We start from the raw sequence: 26,271 nt of genomic DNA, 5'->3' as shown, positions 1-26,271 counted from the left end.
ATTACGTTTCGAGGAGAATACAACTAACGGACAAATTCTGGACATGCAGCTATTATAGTCTAGTCTTCTTGACAAACTCTCAAGTCCAAGTCCTTATGGAGCAGCTTTTTGTGAACAAATTACTTCATTTGGATATCTGATGACTGGAGGCCATTTATTTGTAGCATTTGACAAGTACTGAGTAAAGTTGTGGGCATTTTATTTTTTTAGAGTGAAATTAAACACTGGTATCTTTCCACTTAGATCAAATAAAGCTGAAGTTTAACATTGATATTAACCTGAAAATAACTTTTTATACTGGATTGGAAATGAAAGATGCCTATTAGATGTGAGGCCTTTATTTTTGGATGACAGGAGAAAGCCCTGTCTATTATAAAAGCATTGTTTTGGCGCCATCTTGATGTAAAAGGAACTGTATTCATTGAATAGCAAAGGGAAGAGCCACATAGCTGAAAAGCTGCAGTATTCCCTCTCTATACACACAGGGCCAACGAGTGTGTACTGTGAGCATTGTCTTTATGTGGCTGCTGTATTGGATGGGAGAAAGGGTATAATGCAGCTTCTGGACAAAACAAAACCCACATGAAAAGATAGTGACCAACCATTCAGAAGGTCATAAAGCGAGATAAGCCCACTAGATGGTGCTAAAGATTACACACTGTCAATTTAAGAAGGCCATCACGTTATCTCATACACAAGCAGTGCTTTTCTTCCATTTGTTATTGTTAATTCTTATTTCTTCCGTTTGAATGTTACATGCATGTTTGTTAATTGAAACTTTTAACATTTCACATGAGGTTCATTATATACTTAATGGCACTTTTTTTTGTTGATTTTTTTTTTAAACATTTATTACCCCTCCCTATTCATTATTATTGTTAAGTGAGAATTATAGTATGACAGCTAGCGATATTAAAATGTGCCTGAATTTTTTTAATGATTTTATGATGGGGACAGTTTGGACTCTGGAACAAATATTCCGAATACAATTGATTGTGTTCAACTGTAGAGGTTCCACTTTCAAAACCGCAAATGGTATCCAATTGAAATACATAATGAAACCCTCTCAAACACTTTTGCTGCCCACACTGCTTCCTCCAGTCAAGTAGCACACACCCATCGGATCCATTGAATAGCAAAGGGAAGAGCCACATAGCTGAAAAGCTGCAGTATTCCCTCTCTATACACACAGGGCCAACGAGTTTGTACTGTGAGCATCGTCTTTATGTGGCTGCTGTACTGGATGGGAGAAAGGGTATAATGCAGCTTCTGGACAAAACAAAAGCCACATGAAAAGATAGTGACCAACCATTCAGAAGGTCATAAAGCGAGCGAAGCCCACTAGGGTGGCAGCCAACCACCCACAGAGATAAAAAGAAAATGAGAGGACACAAAATAAAAACCACCAGCGCGGTGAGCGGACTGGAACAGACAAACATCTGAAGTTGAAATGCGTTGATGGAAGAGACAAGCAGAAACAACCACAAACACGGAAAAACCTAACTGAATGTCGGAGGAGTACAAAAAGCAATAATGGCGCACCACCAAAAGCACCAGAGAGCTGAGAGAGATGGAGCGTGTCTTTTGTTTTTGTTGTTTGTTTGGGAAGAGCAGGTGTACATACCTCCTGGGGTAGGAAAGACAACAGCCAAAATCATGGGAACAAACAAACGAAGAGGAAAAAAGAAACAAAAAATTATCAAATTAAATGAGTAGGAATTATTGCACCAGTGACGTTCATTTTGGCTTTCATGCACTGCTTTGTGGTGTCACACTTGTATCCACCACATGGTGGAGCTGTGCACACTGAAAAGCCTTGCACAAAACAATGCCTTGACTTGGCTCCAACATTGTCACTCATTTTATCCTTCACCTTGATTTTCCTTTTTTTTTTCTTAGCTCATTAGCAGAAGATTCTTGACGGCGGCCAGTTGTCCAGATTCACAGTGATTAACACAATTGACTTTTCACAAATCAGAGTGAATCAGTACAAGGAGGAGGAAACAGAGGAGGTGAGTGTTGAAGAATCCCCCACTGTGATTTGCAGCCAACAGTTGCCCTGTGGAACATCTGGAACGCAACAAGGCAGCCGGCAAGTGTCTTTTGTGTGTACATTGCAAACAAAAAACCTAAAGGTGACGTGTGATTTTTGCTCACAATATAAAACAGCTCCCAGGTGTCTAAATAACATACCTGTGGCCTGCTTTTGTCAAAACGCGTCCAATGATCAAGAATGATAGACATACAGTGGTCCCTTGCAATGAATTTAATTAATTCCATAAAACTCAAAACACTGGCATTGCAAATCATTTTCTCCATTGACATAAATGGAAAAGCATTAATCTGTTCCAGCCACTCAAAAAAAGCCTGCAATGTTTTCAATTAAGAAAAATAACACTCACTACTATTGTACTTTATAAAAACATCCAGTAATTAAATAATCAAATTAAACAGTTTTTGCCACATTTAATGGACATTTTGCTAATCATTCTGGTGTGGGCACAATGGCCATCTAGAAGCAGTATAACACAGACAGCGATATCACTGTAAGGAATGACAGATTTTCTATTAAGACATCTGGTCACCGTTTTAATAGTGAAAAAAAAAAGCATACGATGTCACACTAACACTAACACACCACACACTTGACTGACTTTCTTTCATGTGTGTATGTCAATGTATACAAAATAGCTTCAAATATTTATAAACCTCCACATATGGGGGTCTGATCTCAAGGCCATATTCATAATTCATGAAAAGACAGCATCTTCAGCATCAAGTGTGTACACTACACACAAAACGCACACTCTCAGGTCGTTGACCTCATTTTCAACCGACTTAGGCATTTGATGTACAGTATGTGCTGCTACTTGTCTGACAACATATCACACTGGATGATGATATTCTGAATTCAAGAAATGTTTTTGGTGATGAAGTGTATCAATTAATCGTCACTCACCCAGTTTTAGCAACCAGCCTTCTCTGTCTGGGTTGAAGAAGGTGTGTGTGAGGTCGTTGCCGTCGTCCTCTGGGATTTTAAAAGGCTCATTCTTGATGCTCTCGTACAGATTCTGCTCGGAGATTGGAGAAAGATGCGGTTAACATACAGTAGCTTGGAATCGCAAAGAGGAGCCTTGAACTCAAACTCGCCCTGAGCAGGTCTTCGGGTAGGTCTCCTCCCTCGTTGATCCCCCGGTTCATAGAGATGAAACGCTCTACGGTGGGCTTGTCCTTCACGTTGGGGTTGTGAAGGCTGGTGTTCAGCATGATGATAGCAAACGACAGGATGTAGCAGGTGTCTGGAATACACAAGTCCAAGTCAGACCTTATCAGCATTCCACCTTGATCACAGATGGCTTGTTCCAGTTCCATGTTTTTCTTTTTTATGAGTCCATTACTTATACTCAAGGTTTTTGCCATAGCAATGCTCGAAATAAGCAGTCTCGGATCACAGTTTTCACGTCAAAATGTAGATTTTGCAAGCCAAATGGACACACCGACTAGCATAACTGCAGGGATAAAATCCACGACAAGATTCTGTCATAACAACAACAACAAAGGTGTGCGCATGCTTTTAAAGAGAGTAGCTTTGTTTCACTCGAAATGGTCATTTACACAGAGTTAAATGCACTGTTGTTGTTGCAATGTGTGCTGGAATGTGTGGAGACATTTATTTTATTTTGTTGCTGCGGGAAGGGGAAGTGAATCTTGACGCGTTTTCCAAACGGGTCGCAGTGCACAGCCGCTGTGAAAAGCAATTCGCCGACACTTCTGATCCATAAAGAAAGAACCATTCAAAAGTAGTAAAGCTTAAACACGCTCATTAAAATCAGAATTTTGGTATTGCGTGTGTCAACACTGCTACACACTGAAAAGTTAGCTTAGTGCAGCCACTGACGAAGCAGCACTTTATCTGTCGTGCAGGGCTGTTAAGCAGCCCGCATGCATTATGCACATCTATCTACATCCGTGATAGAGCTGATCATCTATGTGCATTATTCCCAAAAGGCAGACAACGCCTAACAGACAAGCTTGGCAGACTTCATGTCTGCTAAAGAAAGTAGGCTAAGTAGCTTGGCACGCCATTAGGCCCTCCTTTACTGAAATAATGGCAGATATCAAAACAGTCAATCATGATTATGAGGGAGCTAAATTGCAAAGGTTCTTAGCTGGCACCTGTGGATTGGAAAACGCCAGGGTTGCATTGGCAGTAGCGCTGAGCGAAGGCCTCCATCATGCGGTCGATCTTCTGGGCTTCTCCCGGTAGCCGAAAGCTCCACAGGAATTGTCTGTAAGGACACAGGTCGTGGTGATTAACGCTTGAAGCGTAGTGGGCATGGTGTGCAGCAAGGATGGGTTTTAAACCTAAAACAAATTAAGACTTACTTGTTGAGTACAATACTGTCTAGAAAAACTTGGGAAAAAAGATCTAATCAGGTACATAATTTTTTTTCAAGAACACAACTATATTTTTCTTTAACCCTTTACTGGCCGGGAGCCCATGAACGAGTTTCTACCGTTAAAGCCGGGAGCGCTCCACCGCTCTTTTCTCTTTAAAGCCAGGTGAGCGGATACATCATGTTGTTTTGTTTTGACTAATTCTCAGTCTCTTAGCAGATGAAAAGCATCGGAATATGCACGGAATATGCACGGACTGTTCTTGTATTTACTGTATGTGTATATAGGCACAAACTGCCGTTTTCGCCGTAAAGACACAAAATATCGTGACCTCGCAGCAGAGAAATCAATGCATTCAACGGAGGCTCCTTTAGCAAGTACGACGGAGCTGCGCAAGTCGTGACTACATAGACCAAGATTCCTTGCAAGTCAAATAAGCAAAGAAGTAGAAAAGACGAAGAAGAAAATAGCGAACATGTGCACAGCAAAAAACATTGCCCCGATCAATCGAAGTATCCCGAATGCGTTTATATGAGCAAGAATTACGGTTAGAAAGGAGTTTTTAAAAACCCGAATAAGAGCATATTCCGGGTATTGCGCGTGTTTACATGACCTTACAAAACCCCAATATTGCCAATATTTTGGCTTTAAAAGGGTTATTGCCTGCATGTAAACGTAGTCAGTGTCAAAAGTAAATATACCCACAGATGAGACACAGTTTGTTGAATTTAAAAAATATATATTGAAGGTTTATAATGTGTAAACGACACAGGTGTAAGCTATGAAATGTTTTTGGAATTATGTTTCTATCTGCTTCAGGGGCTGAGATATCAATTATTTAGTAGGCATTGACAATATGGTTTACAATAAAGTATTTTTGCTAAAGAAATAAAATTAAAAAAATTGAGAATTCAGTTGTATTTTACGTACTGACTGTAGGAACGTACTTTGTTTCTGAGTATGTAACAGATGTGATGTAGATGCTACCATCTTACCTTAGGGCCTGAACCAGGTTGAGGTCTGTGAATTCATGAAGTTCAACAAAAGCGTGGAGGACCTGTATGTTGAAATCATCTCTACAAGGCAAACATGGAAATACATTTGATAAGATAAAATACTAACAGGCATAAAACCATAATTCAAACAAAAGGTCTTGGGTAAAAGTCAGACTGTTGAGGGTTTTAGAGCAGGGCTGAAGATATGTTGGTCGTAAAGGGACTGTGCTCGCATCAGGCGGCGTGACAGGCTCGTCCCTTGCTAATTCATTTATCATCTCATCTGGATGATGACATCATCCCACAATCCACATGCCCTTCGGAGTAAACGATCTGCCCTGTGAGGTCACATCGCATCACTCCCAGTGGACCAGCGACCGCTCCGATGGCCTACAACAGTGGTTCTCAATTTGAGGTACGTGAAAGCCCTTTAGGGGGTAGGTGAGATTTTAAGATATATTTAAATTAAAAAGTAGGGTCAATGCAAAAATTTGCTTGGTTACACCAGTTGCCTCCCTGACAGTGCAACAAAGCAATATTCCGTTTTGATAATTGGTAATGTTATGAGTCTTCTTTTTAGTTAAAAAAATATATTTTAAGATTTTTTGTTGTTGTTGCAGTTTCTGCTTTAATTTAATTTCTTTTTGAGAACATATCTGCACTATGATCCCAAAAGTGAACACTTTGTTGCTAGTTAATTTGATATGCACAAATTTGTATTAGATTTTTCTATTATTAGAATTAAGTTTAAAAAAATATATATATAATCTTTTTATTTTCAAATATTTCTATAGACACCACTACAAATGGAGTTCCTTACTTTTTGTAATGCTTTGCGCTGCTCAGGTGGTGCTTGGCCAAACAAATATTTCACAAGGGTACATCAGTCAAAAAAGGTTGAGAACCACTGGCCTCAAAGCCCGCAGAGAGCGAGGAGAATAAAAAAAAATAAAAAATCTAGGCTCCCAGACCCCACCCTTAATGCGCGACTGTCTGACCTGTAATCCCCGCATACCGAAAAAAAGCCCAGTGTCATTTCCTTGGACAGGCGCTCTGCAACACTAGGATCGGGAGTTTAATGTTTAATTTCCCTGAAATGATGCAGGCAGTGTCTTGAGCGCGCCACTTAAGAGTGACTAAGACAATTGAAAGCAGATGAAGATGAGTGAGGAGCAGACATTAAATGTTGGACCAATAACTTATGAGTGGGAAACTATGGGCGTGCCCCCACACCACGAGGAGAGTGAGCAATATAGAAACTATGCATCTCTGTAAATTCAAGTATGCATGAGTGTGAGTCCTTACCTTTCCCCAAGGTAATCTCCAATGGCTGTTTTGTTCAAGCCTTCTCCCTTGCAGAGGAACTGAGCGATGTCATCGCTAGTGTTCTTCAGCAGATCGTTCTCAATGAGGAACTGAATTCCCTGGAAGAGTGACGAGGGACACGGAGGGTTAAAAAAATAAGCCTCAATCACACCACTGAGATATCACGGTCATCACTCGCCTACCTTTTTGGGGTCCATGTTGAATTTCTTACGGCCCATGGCCACCTGTTTGTTCCTTTGCATGGTTTTCCTGTAAGGTCAGATATTAAACTGTTGTTATTTGTGAAGATTAAACCTAGGAATAGACCGATTTAACCATGCAATCATCAATGTTCTATAGTGCTTGGGGTTGTAGGTCAGATGGAGATCTCAACTGACTTTGGGATACACTCTGAACTGGTTGCCAGCCAACCGTAGAGCATTGACAAACAAACATTTCTTGGACAACTTGGAGTCTTCTATACAATAATTGGAATAATTTATTCCCAACCATCTGTTCTCTTCAATTTGTGCCATTGCTCTTGGCTGCACACACTGCCTCCAGTACATAATGGATGCTAGATTTTTTATTTTATTTTTTACTTTTTGGTCCAATTAGATTTCAGCCTCTGTGTTGCCAGGCCAATTTAATCTGGCAAGGCCTTAAGAAGCCTTAGCCCTGTCTGGTGTAAAGTAAACTACTGTATATTAGCAATGGGACTGTTTCTTTAACCAATCAAATTTCAAATTCTTCCTCACAGAGCCAGAGTTCTGACCCTCAATTACGTCAACCAGCTTGGACTAGCAAAACATGTCTGTAGCAATTGGCATTCAATATGTTTACTAATCAGAATATCTGTTGAGTAAATATATTATTTTTTAGTATTTATGTCATGTTACATGCCGTTATGAGGGATTTTTTTTTTTTTAATAGTATTGATGGTTTCTATATATCATTGAACAGGACGGCGATTCAACTTCTAAACTGTGAGGCAGAAGTCCTAACCACCGGGCTACCGTGCTGTCTGACCCAAGTATTTCCCTCCCTTATCACCTCTGATCTACTTCTCTGATCAAACAGACGAGTCAACTTCTCCATTGTGACTCATAAATCACATTACAAAATGATATTTCCCGCCAACTATTCATGTTGACCCTTACTGCTGTGACTAATCCCACTTATGGGAAGAAGTCCTTTCTCAGGCCTGGAGCTGTTCAGGAGTCAAAGTGGGTTTTCAAGGTACTGCCGTTGGCACGGTGACCTTACCGAGCGTTCTTCCCCACTCCCGCCAGGATTCCTTTAGCTTTCTGACTGAGCTCCTTAAAGTAAAACCACAGCGGACAACACACTAACATAATCATGTAGTGTCACAGTGATAAGACGCTGTGATTGCATCAAGGAGATGCAACCCTTAATGGGTTTGAGAGGAAAGCCAAAGTGAGGCATGATTTATCTGCCGTTGATGGGCTCTTCTCTGACCAAAGTAGTCAACCCTAGTGCACCCGTTCCCTCAGGACCATGCAATTTCTGCCTCGGCCCACTGCATTATTCAATGAGGCCTCTCATCATGTGGGGCGTGAGGAGGTGCGCCCGATAAAACATTTAAAGTGGCTTAAAAGCACAGCCAATGCGGGAGGTGTATTTGGTGTGACAAAATAGCCATCGACTATCAATAATTGACAACTTCATTTGCCAAGTAAATAGAAGGCAAACAAGTCAATTTGGAAGACAGAAAGGTTGGGTGAAGTGGGGGTAGTCGGGAATGGTTATCCCCTTTTTCACTGCCGGTAAATGAAGACATGCAAGATGAAGTGTGAAAGGCCAACTTCACTGGGTTCTGTCTAAACAGCAGTAGCTAATAAATCTGTAATTTTATCGGACTTCTGAAAGCGCTGTTATGTCTTACCTCTCCTCTGTGGAACCCAGGTTCTCAATCTCGTTGGTGACCTCTGCTATCTCATCCTTCAGCCGCTGTGGAAAATAAAACAGCATTCACTTGTTAACTATTTCCAATAAAATTTGAAATACCCATTATTGACTATTTGCACCAATGTCGCGTGATCACGTGACTGCCCTATGACGGACGGCGGAAGGTAATGATTGTTGAATGGAAGTGGACGTGACCCGGAGCGACTTAGTGACTGTTATTTTACAAATTAAAAGTTATTATTGCCCATCGAGCCATGGAATCTATTACTTCAAACGAAGGTCGCCTGTCAGTCGAAGTTGCACATTTAGTCGGGACTCAGAGCGCGATATTTACTTTAGTTGGAGATCGCTAATTTGAAAACAGCCCCTTACCTTCTGTTGCATGCTGTTTTTACCAAGTTAATCAAATCGACAAATTTGCCGGAATTCACAGCGCACGACCTATATCATTATGTAGTCAATGCTGTCTCTCCTCCTTACACCGGGGCTGATTTCAATGCTTGTCGCTGACTGAGTCTCTGGGACGAGATGCTACGCTCATAATACAAAGGTAAAACTTGTTTATCATGCCAACCAACTTATTTTTACGGAGTCCGTTCTATATTGAAACGCTGTGATGATGTTATGTTACGATGTTTACTACCATGGAACAAATGACTATCGTAGTGGCAAGATATGCAGTCATTTCATGACTATGAGTCCGGCCGGCTCCAGAGTGAAAAACTCCAAGCACAAAGACGAAATCCCCCGTTATTAAACAGTCAAATGCACTTAATAGTTTTGAAGAAGTTGCATTTGAAAACTAAGCCGTGTGTTCGTGCAGTTGGAGTGGACGCTAACTATCTGGCTCATTTATGTCATTTGAAACACACAATTCGACACCTGTTACAATCTTTGTTAGAGTGTACGTTTACTAATAAAATGTATGAACATTTATCTACTAATTACAACATTTATCTACTAACCTCGCAAAAAATGATCGCTGTAAATCCGTTAATACTTTGTGGGCTGCCAGTCCTTTCTCCGTTGATTGCTGCTATTCATCGACGTATTTTGTCTTCATTATTAGATATGCGATAAAAAGCAACATTTGGTTTACTCCTTTGTCTGTCTGTACAACAGACCGCAAAGCAAGATATGACCATTTTATATGATAATTGATTAGATAACGGACTTTACGCTGTACGAGATTCAATGGTTACAATACAGGCAAGTGGCTCTTTTGCCGTCCAGTGCCCCCGAGGGGGCGTTCCCATGAGGGCTGTGACGTCACGTGCAAAAGGTCAATAGATTTGGGGATAATCTCATTTCAAACTCAAAAAGAAGATGGCAGACCAGTCTAGTACCCACACTCTTTTACTACGAAGCCACGCTGTTGCAATACGTGCGAAATATGTTTCATTGTCTTGCTGAAATAAGCAGTGGTGTCCATGAAAAAGACGTAGCTTGGATGGCAGCATATATTTCTCCAAAACCTGTATGCACCTTTTAGCATTAATGGGCCCATTGCAAAGTAAAGTTTTAAGTTGCACTCGCGAATGTAGCACTAAACAGTATTTACTGACATTGGTTTTCTGAAGTGTTCCTGAGCCCATGTGGTGATATCCTTCACACATTGATGTCAGTTTTTGATGCAGTGCTGCCAAAGGCATGGAAGGTCATGGGCATTCAATGTTGGTTTTCAGCCATTTTGACGATATTACCATAGATGATGAAAATTCCTTGCAATTGCGCATAGAGGAACATTGTCTTTAAAATTACTTTTTTCTCTGTTCACAAAGAGGCAAACCTCAGTCCATCTTTGTAAATGACAGAATTCAAGGAAGCTCCTTTCATACACAAGCACCCACCCACCTGTGCCCGATTAGCCTGTTCACATGTGGGACTTTCCAAACAGGTGTTTGATGAGCATTCCTTTCTCAGTCTTTTTTTGCCACCTGTCCCAGCTTTTTTTTAAATGTGTTGCAGCCATTAAATTCTAAGTAAAAGAAGAAGCCAACCCCCCCAAAAATTATTCACAATATGATCTATGCAGCTAAATCTAAATACAGTATTTTGGATAATATTGTGTTAGTGGAATGAGTTAAGCAGCAAAATCCAACAGTCCATCAAAAGGTGGCCATATGTTGCCACTTGCTGTCGAGCGAAAATGGCATCATAGTTGTTCATGTCTCAGGTAACAACCAATCACAAATGACATAGTTGCTCACGTCTCAGGTAACAACGAATCACAACTCAGCTTCAGAAAACAGGTGAGTTGTGATTGGTCCTTGCCTGAGCCCTGAGCAACTGTGATGTCATCTTCAGTCGACAGCAAGTGGCAAAATGGCCGCCCCCTGAGATGGATAAAAACGGCTGGATTTTGCTGCATAACTCATTTTCCACAAATGTAATTTTAATCAGAATGCCATGTTTGGACTAGTGAGGTCACATAACATTATTGTCAAGAAATGTTTAAGGTTGACTTCCCCTTTAAATTAATGATTATTTGCTAAAAACAACAAAGTTAATCAGTTTGCACATTAAATATTTTGTCTATGTAGTGTATTCAACTAAATATAGGTTGAACATGATTTGCAAATCATTGTATTATGTATCTTTGTATTGTGTATAATGTATAATACAACGCCCCAACTTCTTTGGATTTGGGTTTTGAAATGCTTTAGATTTACTTGGTCTACATTTTAAATGGTTCTGTTGGGTTTGTTGTTCAATGCTGGTGCATTTTCTGTGAATTCTTTTTCATCGTCTGCTTGAGAATTCCTAACCACTGATAGGCAGCTAGCTCACAAACTACACTCTGAAGGATGAAAAAAGCAGAGTTGGTCACAGGGTGAGCAGCCCCGCACCATTAAAAAATAATAATAATAATATTCAGAAACAACAACGGGAAAAAAAGCTACAAATTCTGGTCCAGATAAAGAATTGCGGATCCTCCCGATAACGATCTAAGGTAAGGTCTAATAAATAGATTGCTGTTTTTTAATGTTTATTTCATATGAAATTTAAATTATGTTTAACAGTTTTGCTAACATAAAAAAATGGGTGCCTTCCATAAAAAAACGCCACCATGTGTGTTGTGTATCCGATGCAAATGTAAATACCATCCATCCACGCAGCCATCATCTGAACTGCTTATCCTCCTTGAAATAAAATGTATATCCATTGTCTCATGGTCTATATTTATGGTGTGATATCAAAACAAAATATTTTTAGTTTACAGTAAAATAATAGAATTGGCCATGCTTTTCTAATAATTTTGTAGGGATCAAAACATAACATTCATAATGGAAGACGGTTTACTTGCTCACTAAAACAAAGTGACTGATCTGCTTATTGTTATGCCCATCACGCGTCTCCAAAAGAAAGTGTGGTTTTTGCGTTTTCAAGGACAGTCCTAGTGGTGAACCACAATACTTGTTCTACACATGGTCTTTATTGGGTGACTGGCTACATAAAAGATTCACACAGGAGTACACAAAAAAAAATTGTGCTGGAAAGACAAAATAAAACGGGATTTATATTAAATGCATGGAGAATGGAGTTATAAAGTCATAAACAAGCCAAAAAAGTGCCTCAATTCATATCAATTTCCCATGCATAACTACTTCTTACAGGCCACACCACAATAGCAGCATCTGTGTCGTCAAGAGCTGCGCCATCCCAACGCATTCCTCACATGCTTGCCTCCACAAACAATGGCATGGCGCACAGAAGAGGCCTTGACCTGTAAGGCCGATGGAGGAGGGCGTGGGAGTCAACAAGGAGCGGGGAGTGGTCAGCTTGCGCACTACCATATACGTAGATGGGAGGGTGATGGAGGCGTGTTTTCAAGCCACAATGCCAGTCAAAGCTCATTAAAGTGTGGGTGTCAGCCTGCAGTGTTTGTCTGCGAGGACAGTCAGTGGATTTTCCCGCAGGGACATCTGGACGCAGGGCAGAACAATCTGTCACCCCTGTATGTCAATTGTCTTATCACTATGGAGAGCGCATATTTTATCTGAATGTTTTACATTATGCATTTAAGACCACAGTTCACTCAGCATATATCAACCACTTTAAAATAGAGGTCTTTGGTTTAATGGTGCAACCATGAGCACAAATGTTTTGCGAGGGAAATGAGATCTGAGTAGGAAATACCCGACATTCCACTTGTGTTGAAATGTGTGGCTGGGGAATTTGTAGAAGTGGGGGGGGTGGAAGAGACACTAAGGCGTGGTGAATGAGTTAAAGAAAATATTTTTACATTGTTTTGCAGATCCAAATATAAACTCGCCCACAGAGGCAACCGTTTAGGACAATTTTTTGGTTTTCTTTGAAATGGAAAGCATATTAAAGAACAACAATCAAACTAGTAGTTGGTGTTGTAAAAGGCATAAACAATACGGATAGCTATTGCATACAATACCACTGCCTATTTATTTATTTTTTGATCCTATTGATATACATACAGTTGAAGCCAGAAGTTGACATGCACTGCAAAAAACACACATTTCATTTTTTGCCTCATTTTCGGAAGTCAAATCGGACTGAACCTCACCTTTATCAGGTCACCAAAATTACTTAATTTTGTTAAATGCCACAATAATGAGAGAGTGAATTTCTTCAAGGTCAAACGTTTACTTATATTTCCTTAGTATCGAGGAGCAGTTTCTTTGAACTGCATGACTTGGGTCAAACTTTTTGGGTAACCTTCCACAAGCTTCTGACAGTACTGCGGGAATCCTGTCCCATTCCTCCTGACAAAACTGGTGTAACCGAGTCAGGTTTCCAGAACTGTCCACAAATTTTCGATGGGATTCAGATCAGGGCTTTGTGATGGCCACTCCAAGACATTGAAATGGCACCCAAGGATAAGCCAGACTTGTGGAGCTCCACAATTCTCTGATTTCCCTGCCAATTTCTTTATATTTTCCCATGATTTCAAACAACGAAGCAGAGTGATTGAGGTGTGGCCTTAAATACATTCCCAGGTGTGTCGTCAATTAACTCGCATGTCAGTTAACCTATCAGGAGCTTCCAAAGCAACGATCTCATTATCTGGGCTTACCTATGTTCTTTAAAGTCATTGTCCTTTGTGTATGTAAACCTTTGACCTTGAAGGAAATAATATAAAATGCTCTAGGAAATTCACTCTCTCATTATTGTGGCATTTAACAAAATTAAATAATTTGGTGATGCGGACTGACCTTAAACAGGAGAGGTTTAGTCTGATTTGACTTCAAAAAGGGAGGCAAAAAATGAAATGTGTGTTTTTGCACAGTGTATGTAAACTTCTAACTTCAACTGTATGTGAATGTGAACAGCATCAAGGCTAGTAGTCAGCTGCATATCATGCAAGGAATATTTTATCCATTACATTTTGACAAATAGTAATACCAGACTTTGACATAATGCATTTAGAGCTTAGGCACATCTAGGCACATCTAAGGCTGAACACAGGCGCTACCCCACCGCCTACAGGCGCACCCCCGCGACCGCCATTGGTCGGAAGGGAATGAGAAACAAGGTGCTTCCGGAGGCACCGCCGCCGCCTCCGGGCGCCACCCTCCCCAGACTGGGCATGTGCGGTCGGCACAAACTGCCATTTGCTCATAGTTGTCAAGGATAAGTGTTTCAAAAAAGCCCAACGAAAAACTGAGCAAAATTCAGCTCTCGTGCGGTGCACTAATATTTTTGTGCCCTATTTCAAATTATACAACTTCAGGGACACTTAGACTTTCGAGGTTCCACTGTATTTGACAGTACCTGAATGTCCTCCAGCAGCTCCAGCTTGCGCCGACGGATGTTCTCCAGCTCCTGCTGCTCCTCTGGAGTAAGGTCGTCGGGCACTAGGAAGAAACGGCAGATTAGCACACAAGGAACCAAAAAATATAAGTTTTGTCATTTTTAATTTGCTTAACTCTGACTGCCAGACGTTTTCAGAAAAGGGATGCTGTCAGTGTCAGCCGATTTAAGCATTTTGACTGATCTTTCAAGGTCCACAGAAAATGTTCTGTTTGGACTATGGAAACACACATACTACCAAATGAAAGATTGAACTTTCATCTTTCATTAGAAAAAAAATGTTTGTTTCTACCTTATTCCATTCTTTAGTAATCAACAATAGAAAATGGTTAGTTTCACCCAAATGTGTTTGTTTTGGACCAAAATACGGAGAAATCAAGCTTTTAGTGAAACGATATTATTTCATGCACTCTAGTGAATTTTACACTTCTTTTTGTCCATGAATGATGCCACAAACACCTAAATAGTGCTTTACTTCTATAAAACACTACCACCAAGAATGAAAAAGTGTTTTTTGATAGCAAAATAAGTATTTACATTCAACAGTGTAACAATTTGACAACAATTTGGCAAACTATTTACAAATGTGTGCAACTGTGGTACTATTTACAATTATGTGGATGTTTCAACGACAGTTTTGCTTTTTGTGTAACTCCCCTGCGTGCAAGGAGACGCAACATGATTTGCACAACAGATTAGTTTCACTGCGATTGCCCCTTCGCGTGCACTTTCTTGCCGGCCGGTTTTTCCGGGGAATAGCAAGTATATACTGCAGTGTGTGTTGCCATCAAGTCTAATATCAGGATCATGCTACGGTTACGTTACGGTGGTGTTACGTCTGGCTTCCTTATGTCCTTCAGTTGCTATACCGGGTGGTAAGAGATGTTCTGATCCATCTTATCCACTCCATTCATGGTGGCATCGTAGTCCAGAACCAGTGTCTTCTCCGTGATCAGACTGTACCCGCTCCTCCGATGAATATGCATTGGACTCGGGGTACTCTTCATTGTCCGATCGAATGTCCGCTTGTGCAGCTCCGGCGTTAGCAGCGCTAGCCGGTGAGGCTTTATGATGTGAGAATAAAGGCCGCGTCCAACTGTGGCGTCAACCTCGGGATTCACCATCATCATCATCATCAATGTGCATTGGTCGATAATTTTCGACAACTCTCCATCGCCCGATCGAATCTCCGCTTGTGCAGAAGTACCCGGTCGGTTGTGCTGCGCGTTTTCCGGCGTTAGCAGCGCTAGCCGGTGAGGCTTACTACGTGATCATAACGGTCGCGTCAAGGCTTCCAACTTTGGCGTCAAGCTCGGAGTCATCATCATCGTCGACATCAATGCGCTTTTTAGTATTGATCGATGCTTTCCGTCTTTGAAAAAAATGCTCAAGCGTGAGCTGCTTGCAACCGGTTGCCATTGTTGCTTCATCAGCCATTGTTGCATCATCAGCCATTGTCCCCTCAACACTCTAGCTCCGCCTCACGTCTTCTACTGACGCCCACGGTGGGCGGCCCACCAATTCTTGTCCAAAGAGAGTCATCGCTGCCATCTAGGGGCCAAAACGAGTCATTTTGCTAACTAGATCTGCTTGATACTTTCAGCACAGCTGCCCAAGGCTTTTCTCCACCAGTTTCCAAAAAAAACAAAAAAAAAAACATAGTGAACGTCTTTTAACGTCCTCGGCGCCCCTCCGTAGGTTTTTACTAAACGTTTTATAACGTTTATGGCGGTCAAAGAGTTAAAAGGGATACGCGACTCATTTAGCCATTTTCTGTCATAAAAAGTTAATATTTTGTCTATAATTAGTTTGATAACTTAATTATTTTTCATGTACAATAAATACTTTTGAAAACACATATGTTGCCACTTGCTGTCGACTGAAAATGACATCACAGGTGCTCAGAGCTCAGGTAACGACCAATCACGGCTCACCTGTTCTGAGTTTGGTCATGTGATGTTCACAAAGTGAGCCATGATTGGTCGTTACCTGAGCCCTGAGCACATGTGATGTCAATTTCAGTTGATAGCAAGTGGCAAATTGTGTTTTTAAAGGTAATAATTGTTTATGAAAAATAATCAAGTAATCAAATGAATTATAGACAAAATATTAACTTCTTACTGCTGACAATTGCTAAATGAGTCACTTATCCCATTAAGGTCGGTATGGTCAAAACCCATACTGCAGACGAAATTAATACCTTCTACCGCATATACAGCCCAACTCTCGACACAAGGATTCACAGCAAATGAGCCAACGATCAACTCCACCTTAATGGTAGTGCGTCGAGTGGGTGACTGAGATTACCCCTGTAACAAGCCTTAACACCCCTGTAATCTCTACTCTTCTTACCCTCATTACATCAGTGGCAGGGTTCAAAGGCTAGAGCGGTGTGTGGCCCATGCTGACTTGGTGGATGGCTGTGAAGAGTTAGCAATGTAATGCTAATAGAGAAAGAGAAGTGCAAGACTTAACATTTAATTAACAGGCAGCTAAAAGTTCCAATATACTTCAATTGAAGAATCCAATTTGCCAAAAGGCTGAGTGATGACCTATACCATTACAAGCTAAGTATTCATGGAAACTACTCACAACAAGGTCCGGATTGGAGCAAGACAAAAAGAGGCCTCATTCAGGTTGGTACCAAGCATGTGTCATTTCCCAGAACACAAGCAGCACCACGGGCACGAAACCATCCACTTAAATTAAATGCTGAGAGCTGCTTGTATCCCTTCTTGTCTTAAGTCACCACTTGGCCGTTAGTCAGCAAACGTCTGGCCTGGCCTGGCCTAGTCTGATGAAAAGAGGCAGTCATTGGAAAGGGAGAAAAATAGAGAGCAAGGGGAAGCAAGGAGGGCAAGTGGATGAAGGTGGTACTAATGCATAAGACCTCTAACAACGTGACAGAGGCAGATCAGTGTGACGAACTGTTCTCATTCAGAAAGGGAAAGACATCCAATGTGTAGTTTTTTTCCAAATAGCAGTCGATTTGTATCTGAGTGCAAACTGATCCTTTTGGAATACGCCCATTTTGTCGAGGCACAAGAGTAATTTCGGACAGCAGAGTTCCTGGATGGTTGGAACGGTTCCAATTGAGGGCCCAAGAGGGCGACACATCAAGGGAGAAACAATTATAGTTCGCTGTCCTGCAGCGTCACAGTCCGCTAATGTCCATGCAGACTGCCACGCTGGCCTACGACACAGACATCTTATTTCCACCCAGATCGCAAAAGGGCTCTCCTTGGAAAATAAGGATATTATGATTCAGAATTCTTTTGGGATCACTCAGTCTTGCTCCCTGCAGATCATTTGACCCAATTTCAGGAGCACCGCAACACACGAGGGCCAAAAACTGGAAACTCGTCACCCGTGACAGAGCTAATGATAAAGCTACTGACCTCTGGTACCATGATACGCAACCGCGTATTTACACTTACATCATTAACATTGGAAATAAAATTTCCCTGTAAATTGATAAAGTTGCAAACTAACAGGATATCATTTGTGATGACTCAAAACTCCCCAAAAAGTTTCATCTGCTGGATTACATGCACTCTCAGTTCTTTGCTATGGAGGTTTCCAACTTCCCATCCCTGTGATGAATTTAACTGGTTTTGCCTTGTCATTTTGACACCGTTCCGCATCGAGGTCAACAAAGCTAAAATTAACTTAAAGTGATAAATAAGTAATAAAGTGTGTCTCCAAGTCCAGTTGTTTGTTTTTTGGGAGGCCCTTCCACTGTGACATGACAACATTTCTTATTTCAAGCAACAGCATACATCAGCTCCTAAGACTTGCCTCACTAGGCTTAATACCCAAATGCATCTCGACATCTCCTCTGCCACTTTATGGCAATGAGTTTAAGTCCCACACGAATAAAAAAATTACAGAAACTGGAATGTTGGCCATCCTTACATTTAGTTATCTTGCGCTTCCCTCACCCCAATGCTTCAATCAATCGACCACAAGCTTAAGCCAATAATCGTGCTGGCTGTAACAAGAAGCAGTCTACATCATGATGAGCTATAATGTATTCAGCACAGGTCACAAGCACATGGACAATCAATCACTTGAGTTAGGATGGCCACTAACACATGATGTCCATATACACCATTGTCCATTAGGCTTCCCCATATGCATGCTGTTATCCTAGCAACAAAAAGGTGACGTAAGATTTATAAACAGACAGAATCTCATTACGACAAGTCCCACTGGGAATGTTGTGAGACCACACACCTTCAGACACAAAGCCTGTAACAAAGAGGAGTGGGGGTTTAAAAAGTAATAGCAGTCAGTAAAAATGGGCAGCATCCCAAAAAAACTTGCCCACTGCCACTGACCTCCCGACTCTTTATTGCCACACACATGGACACAATGCAAGCTGGAGCCAGCAGACCACCAGTTATGAATCATAAATCCCCAAAGCATCTGACCTGGACTGTGGGAGCAAATGTCCAAAGAGAAGGAACCTTGTGATGTCGTGACGCGTGGGATAGAAACTGAGTCGGTGGAACGATCCCAGGGTCCTTCCTCAAAAAAGGTGCAAGTGAAGCGACAAATGCTCAGCACATAAAGAACATTTTTGATGTTTTCCTGACACAGACTACCGAACAACATGATAAAGCTGTAGTCTCTAAACTTGTGTCCCCAGGATGAACTTTTGCACTTTTACAGGCCGAACACACAATCTTGGCCAACAAAATAAACGTCGCTCTACCAAACCTCACCCCACCCACTCTGACAAGCAACATATAGTCAGTAACACCAGTGATCAATCTCGGATGTCAGTAGACCTTACCACAAGGTAACTAGACACGATGTCCAATGCAGGAATGTTTTTAGATGATCATAAAAGCCACAGAAGTCCTCCATGACAGATCAAGCAAGACAAGACTAATTCCCAAATAGCTGACCACTCACCTGAATGACTAACACACCAAGGTGCCAAATTGTTGTTCCTTTAATCCAGGACTTCATTAATGAAATAGGAATTCAAATTGAAAAAGACGATTCTGTCAGGTCCTGTCGAGCAAAGCGCCCATCTTCGTGAAACAAAGATATATGCTACTGAGTGTTTTCAAGCTGTACAGTGGAGTGAGCGGCTCCCTGCCGGCTTCCAGCACGACACACGTGGGAAGCAGAGTCCCCCCTCCCTCCCGCCTCCATCCCTTGCTCTATTTTGCCTTCACTTGCTTTAAACGTGGAGGCTCCACCCTGTGGCCACTCTTTATTCTGCCGCCTCCTCCTCACATACAAACACAACAACAACATAGGAAGACGCGATGAGGGTGAAAAACAACGGACATCTACATATCACTATAATTCTTTAATTGCTATTAGTAAAAAATAAATAAAAAAACACACCATACATCATCTTAAAAAATAGATTTTAGTTCCATGATGTCTTTCTTCATCTTTGTGCGATAAACATTTATGTGTTAATCCCAAAGTCCTCCATTATCTAATGTAAGACTATTTATATAGTTTTCAATCTATGTTGACATTGTTACTAATTAAAGTTCCTAATTGTAGTGTCCTGCTTCTTTGCTTTGAATAATATCCAGGGTATTATAAGAATTTTGTGTTCATGTACAGTAAATATATCCTGTGTATATTAATGTTATTTCATATCATCCCAAAAATGATATTTTCCACCAATATGTCAGATATCAGCAGATGTATTGAATATCTCCTTTTTTGGTTTATTTTTTAACTCCCAATATAGGTATTGGCCCACAAAAATCCTATACTGGTCAGGCTCTAGTCCAAAGCTGTTATTCTTGAATTCAGAAAAAGCCTAGCAATGACTAGAAATTTGATTCTTATTTCAGTGATGACAAACCTCAAGCGTGCAACATAACAAAAACCTGTCATTTTCTGTTGTCCACACCTTTAGTTCAGTGAAGCATAGCTGAGTATCATGCACTGATTGTTGTGACAACTTTTTGAGTCTGAGACAGCCAGCCATTTATGCATGAAGATATTCATGCCATTTTGGGGTCCAGAGAGATCCGTTTCCTGAATTTGGTGAAGTATAGCCACAAGAACGATGTCACGCACCATCGTGTAAAATTAATCTTAATTCTGTGGCGGCTTCAGACATGGAGTGTGCAACGTTACCTGACGTAAAATGCGAGCCACCTTGACATTTATGTACTTGGATATTTGGCCAAAGTTTTTCTTCAAGTTAAAATTGGCTCAGCAACAAGCTGAATATCAAACACTGTCTTAAAAAATGCATTTTATTTCCATGACTACTTCAAAAGTCTGATACAGTCTGACTTATACAGTCATATTTTTGTACGTTTTGGGTCAAAGCCATCACTGTCAGGCCAGAACAAAACTGATCTATTGAGTAATTAAGGTGCCGTTGAATTATGACTAAAAAGAAATGTTGGAATGGAATTTGTGGTCATCTCTGGAGAAGCCATCAGCTCTAACACAAGCAGACATGACTCAGCTCTTTACGCCGGGACACAGTTTGCTGTCCAGACAAGTCATGCGATCAGTCATACTGATTAACGCCTACCTGCTTGACAGTGCGTATCTATGCTTGGAACAATCATTTGTCTATACACAGTATAGTGCGCTCTCTTAGGGACACATGCCAGGATGTTGTGTGAGATTGTGGCTTGTTGCACCCCAGTGCGTGTGTGTGTGTGTGTGTGTTCATGGCATGTGCTAGCGACTAGGGATGTAACGATAACGGCAATATCGTGATATTGCGATATTAAAACTGCCACAATATATCGTCGTCCTTATGTGACGATATTAAAAGTAGCACATCTGTTAAAAAGTCAGGTTGATTTCCATTTATGCAGTTCTAGCACATTCTTGTGGCGAGTTTTTTGCTGCTGTTTAATTTTCACAAGGCCTTTGTTGGCCCTTCTATGTTTAAAATCCACGCTAATCGTCAGATAAAGGGGAACGTAATATGCTTGTGAACCGAGTCAATATGTGGAAGAACTCAATGTGTGCATGCATTAGCAAGAAAGTGCCTCAATATTAAGTGTTATTAGGATTGTAGGTTGTTTATATGCATTGCCGTAATGTACAAAAGCACAATATTATTTTTTTTTTGTGCGAGCTCATTTTTTTACAATATTGTGCCCTTTTTTTGTATCACCAATCTCCCCACAATATCGTGATAATTATCGTATCGTGACCTTCATGCCGTGATATCGTATTATGATGGTTGGATATCGTTACATCCCTACTAGCAACCTCATGTCTGCGCCGAGTGTAATGTGTCAGTTAAACAGTTTGCTGTGCCTCAAGACTGTGAAACAGCAATCTTAAATCCATGCAGTCATACCTTTATTACGGTCTTAAAAGAAACCCTGACTGTCATGACAAGAGATTCACTTTTCAAAAATAATTTCCAGTTTAATACATTTTGTAGGAACTTTATTTGGACGTACATTGTTATTTACGTCGCAACGCATTCAGTGCGTAGTGACGTAGAATGGCGGCAGGCTCTCGGCCGAGCAATTGTTTAAAAACAAATGCATTCACATTGAAATGCTTAGTGTGTTTTTAAGCTAATTTACAAGCATGTTGAGGCTCTAGGTGGCAGTAGTTAGTCAAATACTGCTTGACCCTTGATGTCACTTCCATAATATGTCACGCAAATCTGGCGACTTTCCAATGCCTCTTGGCGACTTTTTTGGGGTTAAAAGCGACTACCGACAAATCTAGCACTTCTTCTGGTGTTCTTTAGGGTGTTTTTAAATCCACTCTTTGCCTCTCCCACAATGTAATTCCTCTCTCCTACAGCATCCATTACTATGACATGCAAATTGCCAGTTACACAAATTAGGCAACAACATCATTTAGCGACTTTTAGGACGCTTAGCCTGGCTATGTGGGGACAAGAAAAGCCTGGCAGCTTGCGGGCCTAATAAAATGCTGGGGAAAACACTGGAATTTATAGTGAGGCCGCCACAGCTTTATTGTCAAAGCAAACGCATTAACAAAAACACAAACATCCCTCAGCTGTACTCGCATAATCACATGCGCGTAATCCATCGTCATAGACGCTAAAAGATGCTGCTTTCTTTCAATAATCTAGTTGTTTTTGCACGCTGATGCGTTCGTTTCTCAGGGCCCTTTAGGAGCGGAAGTGCCATTTGGAGCCAACAATGCGCGCCTTTGTGCTCTGATGGCCACCAGCCTTGATTCTTATCGTGGCCGTCCAATTATCAACATCCTCTCAGCCTACAACACATCCAGGCGAGCCTTCAAATTGCTCTAGTGCAGTGGTGGAAGTAGCAAAACACAAATTTGTTGTTGGGTCTGTACTTTTCCAAGCATCGATTCACGTAAAATCAAACGGTGCCATGTTTCGGTTCTGAAGCACGTCTTTCAAAGTTGTGACTGTAAGGGAGTGGAAGAGTTGATGATTTTCCACGACGCACTTGGACGCAACATTATACGTGCACCAGCGTACAGACGTCAACCAGTCACGCAAGACTTCACGCAGGACTTCACGCAGGACTTCACGCAGGACTTCACGCAGGACTTCACGCAGGACTTCACGCAGGACTTCACGCAGGACTTCACGCAGGACTTCACGCAGGACTTCACGCAGGACTTCACGCAGGACTTCACGCAGGACTTCACGCAGGACTTCACGCAGGACTTCACGCAGGACTTCACGCAGGACTTCACGCAGGACTTCACGCAGGACTTCACGCAGGACTTCACGCAGGACTTCACGCAGGACTTCACGCAGGACTTCACGCAGGACTTCACGCAGGACTTCACGCAGGACTTCACGCAGGACTTCACGCAGGACTTCACGCAGGACTTCACGCAGGACTTCACGCAGGACTTCACGCAGGACTTCACGCAGGACTTCACGCAGGACTTCACGCAGGACTTCACGCAGGACTTCACGCAGGACTTCACGCAGGACTTCACGCAGGACTTCACGCAGGACTTCACGCAGGACTTCACGCAGGACTTCACGCAGGACTTCACGCAGGACTTCACGCAGGACTTCACGCAGTAAAATACATTTCCGGGTTTTGGAAACGAGCGAGAATTTTGCACCAAGCCAAAGAAATACAGTTTCTGAAGTATGTTGGGTACAGGCTGACGTCTTCCCCCACCGATCGAATCATGCTGGAAGGCACACGGCTTCGCCATCGTTAAGGTATATAGACATTGTAATTTGGATATACTACTGGTGACCATATTTAAATTAGCAAAAGATTGTGGCCAAAATGTAGCGAGCATTACAGACCACATTGGGTACATTCAAATGATTAATTTGAACCCAATTATTCTCTTTGTTCATGTAATGTCCTCTTCCAACTGTCATTTTTTTACATTTGAGTCCAATGCGGGTTCAAACTTCGAGCTCATAACGCGGCAGGCTCTTGAAAAACAACTGCACAAGAAACTAAGATAACATCAATTATTATTCATTTATATATTTACTGTTGTTCATTTTGTAATATTAACTTATGTTTATTAATTATACTTCAGTAATTGTCAAATGTTAAACCGTTATTTTTACTATTCCTCTCTGGCTCATTTAAATGAAATTTTATTTTTCAAGTTTTATATACTGAAAGGTAATTGTTAAAAAAAATGTTTTAAGATTTTACTATTAAACAATTATGAACATTTACTAACACCCAAATTAATCAATAAAATAAAAAAATAACAATTTAAATAAATAAAAAAGAAAGTACAAAAGTACCAAATATTTGTTACCGGTGAGTACCAGTATCGATTCACAGGTACCGAGTATTGGAACAGTACCGATTCAAATGTGAAAGGTACCCATCCCTAGTTGTTGCACTTGAATACATTTTGTAGGTACTGTATATGTATTTTATTAGAATATTTTTCTGATTACTTTTACCACCTCTGCTATAGTGACTTAGGGTCTACTACTACTATAGGGTATTTTTACAGTATTTGCCTGCTTTAAATCACATAATAGCTTTGTAGTAGCAGTAGTAGTTTGTAGCAGTTAAATATAGAAGGATACCACTTCCTGTGTAGCGTATTTTCAAACTCCGGGCTTCCTGTTTGTTGCTCTTTCTCACACATACACACACACAGTGGAGGGAGTGAAAGTTAAACACGCCCATCCTTTGGGAATGCTTTTTTTCTCTCTCTCTCTCGTTAGCATCGTCAACATGCTGGTTAAGTGAACGCAGGCCGGATATTTGCTTTCTGTATTTACATGCCACAAACAAAGCATGTCATATTCATAGTTACACTCCTGCTTTCTGTGATACTCCCAAGCTCTATCTGCAGACGTGAGCCGCCATTTTGCACTGAGGTTAACGCGACTGTAGGCATGTCTGTACCTGCTGCACACAAGGCAAAAAAATACAAATGAAACTATGAACCTGCCAGAGACTACTCATTGTTAATAGTAAATTTATTCAAACGACTGGTTAACACACCACATCATGGGGGATACTTCTAGGTCATTGTTATGCGGATCTTGTACAATCTTGTGAAACTTCAGTATGATTAGAGGAGTGAGATTTGCTTATTCTTTGGCTGTTGTGATGCCACCAGTAGTGTTGTCGCGATACTAAAATGCTGTGTTATGGTCACAGTTTGACCCTGAAATGTATTATTTCTATTTTGAGGGGAAAACTGAAACTGAAAAACACGACCTTGGGGATTCCCAACTTTTTGTGTGTAACATGTTTATTGGCATTCATCCCTCCACAAATGGTTGCAATTTAGTAACACAAGACCAGTGTAAAAACACAATTATCTGACTGCATTAAAGTAAAAAATGCTGAGTTGAATGGAAAAAAAAAAAAGGCATCCACCAATGCAAAAACATGAGAAAAACAAGACTATGGCGAGACAGCGCGGGTTATCAAAACCGCCGGAGCATTAGCGCCAGGGTCTAGCGGTACAGACATTCGTCATGACTACTTTTAACTCCACAGGCCCCCCCACCACCATACGGCACAGACAAATGGACAACAAAGCAGCTGTGTGGCCCGCGCGGTGGCTCTCTCAATCTTATCGTGAGCACCACAAAGGAGCAACGGCAGCACATAACAGGATCAGTCAGCGAGACCAACGCTAATACTATTAGCGCTCACGCAGTTGGCGGGGGCTAATTAACGCCGCGCCTGCTGCAACACAGGCATATTGTTGAACGCAGAGCTTGTTGCTAGCATGCTTCTTTGGGATTATAAAACATTCAAAAGAGTGGTAATGTGAGCATGGTATACTTAAGTGCTGACAGTGAGGGTTTTGGCTGCGCTTTCCACCTGTTGCTGCAGAGGGTGGGCTAAACATGACGTTTAACACACGTCTATGACGTGTACTCAGGTAATCATCTTATCATCATCATACTTTGTTGTCATTCTGATTCAAGAACTTTGGTCAACTGTTTACATGTAACATGATTTATTCCGATATACGACTCACATGTGCCACTTCATTAATAATAATAATGAATCAGATCAGAACAATCGTTTTACGGCTGCGATGAGCAAATCAATGTAAACGTCACGTGATTGATCAAGATGGGAGTTTAAAATAGGGCTGGACGATTATGGGAAAAATCAGAATCACGATTATTTTTTTATTTGAGATTGAAATCCCGATTCATTAATTTTAAAAATTTATTTTTCAAAAATGTTCAAACTAAACTACTCAAAACTATTATCATAGCCTTACGCCCATTCATCCCTCCACATTGAACATTTTATTCTTGAACATTATTATTTTTGTCAAGTATAACAACCTTAAAAATGTATGAAATTCAAGCCTCTTCTTTCGTTCTTCAGTTTCAAACTTAAGCATTACTTACCCTCTATCATAATTATTTTATCTTGTTATTTTCACAAGTCTGGGGACTTAA

At 41.0% G+C, this 26,271-nt stretch overlaps 1 protein-coding gene across 4 annotated transcripts in view; it reads right to left on the bottom strand.

The window, feature by feature from the left end:
- The window catches only part of cyth1a (cytohesin 1a), a 65,631-nt gene that overhangs the window by 3,499 nt on the left and 35,861 nt on the right, over positions 1-26,271 (bottom strand). For 2 of the 4 annotated variants that reach the window (XM_086057611.1, XM_086057603.1), the window contains exons 2-9: positions 14,376-14,458; positions 8,605-8,669; positions 6,902-6,968; positions 6,699-6,817; positions 5,394-5,474; positions 4,177-4,289; positions 3,151-3,299; positions 2,959-3,071 (exon numbers count right to left, since the gene is read on the bottom strand). In XM_086057611.1, coding sequence (XP_085913737.1) covers positions 2,959-3,071; positions 3,151-3,299; positions 4,177-4,289; positions 5,394-5,474; positions 6,699-6,817; positions 6,902-6,968; positions 8,605-8,669; positions 14,376-14,458 — 790 coding nt within the window. Of the gene's footprint in view, positions 1-2,958; positions 3,072-3,150; positions 3,300-4,176; positions 4,290-5,393; positions 5,475-6,698; positions 6,818-6,901; positions 6,969-8,604; positions 8,670-14,375; positions 14,459-19,334; positions 19,515-26,271 lie in introns of those variants that run through there. The other 2 variants (XM_086057618.1, XM_086057594.1) reach the window with 2 other exon arrangements.

This window comes from Leptonotus elevatus, chromosome 1 (assembly GCF_054856555.1).
Source record: "Leptonotus elevatus isolate MCC_2025b chromosome 1, RoL_Lele_1.0, whole genome shotgun sequence".
Taxonomy (NCBI): Eukaryota; Metazoa; Chordata; class Actinopteri; order Syngnathiformes; family Syngnathidae; genus Leptonotus; species Leptonotus elevatus.
Note: the sequence above shows the minus strand (reverse complement) of the source record. Positions and strands in the feature narration are given on the sequence as shown.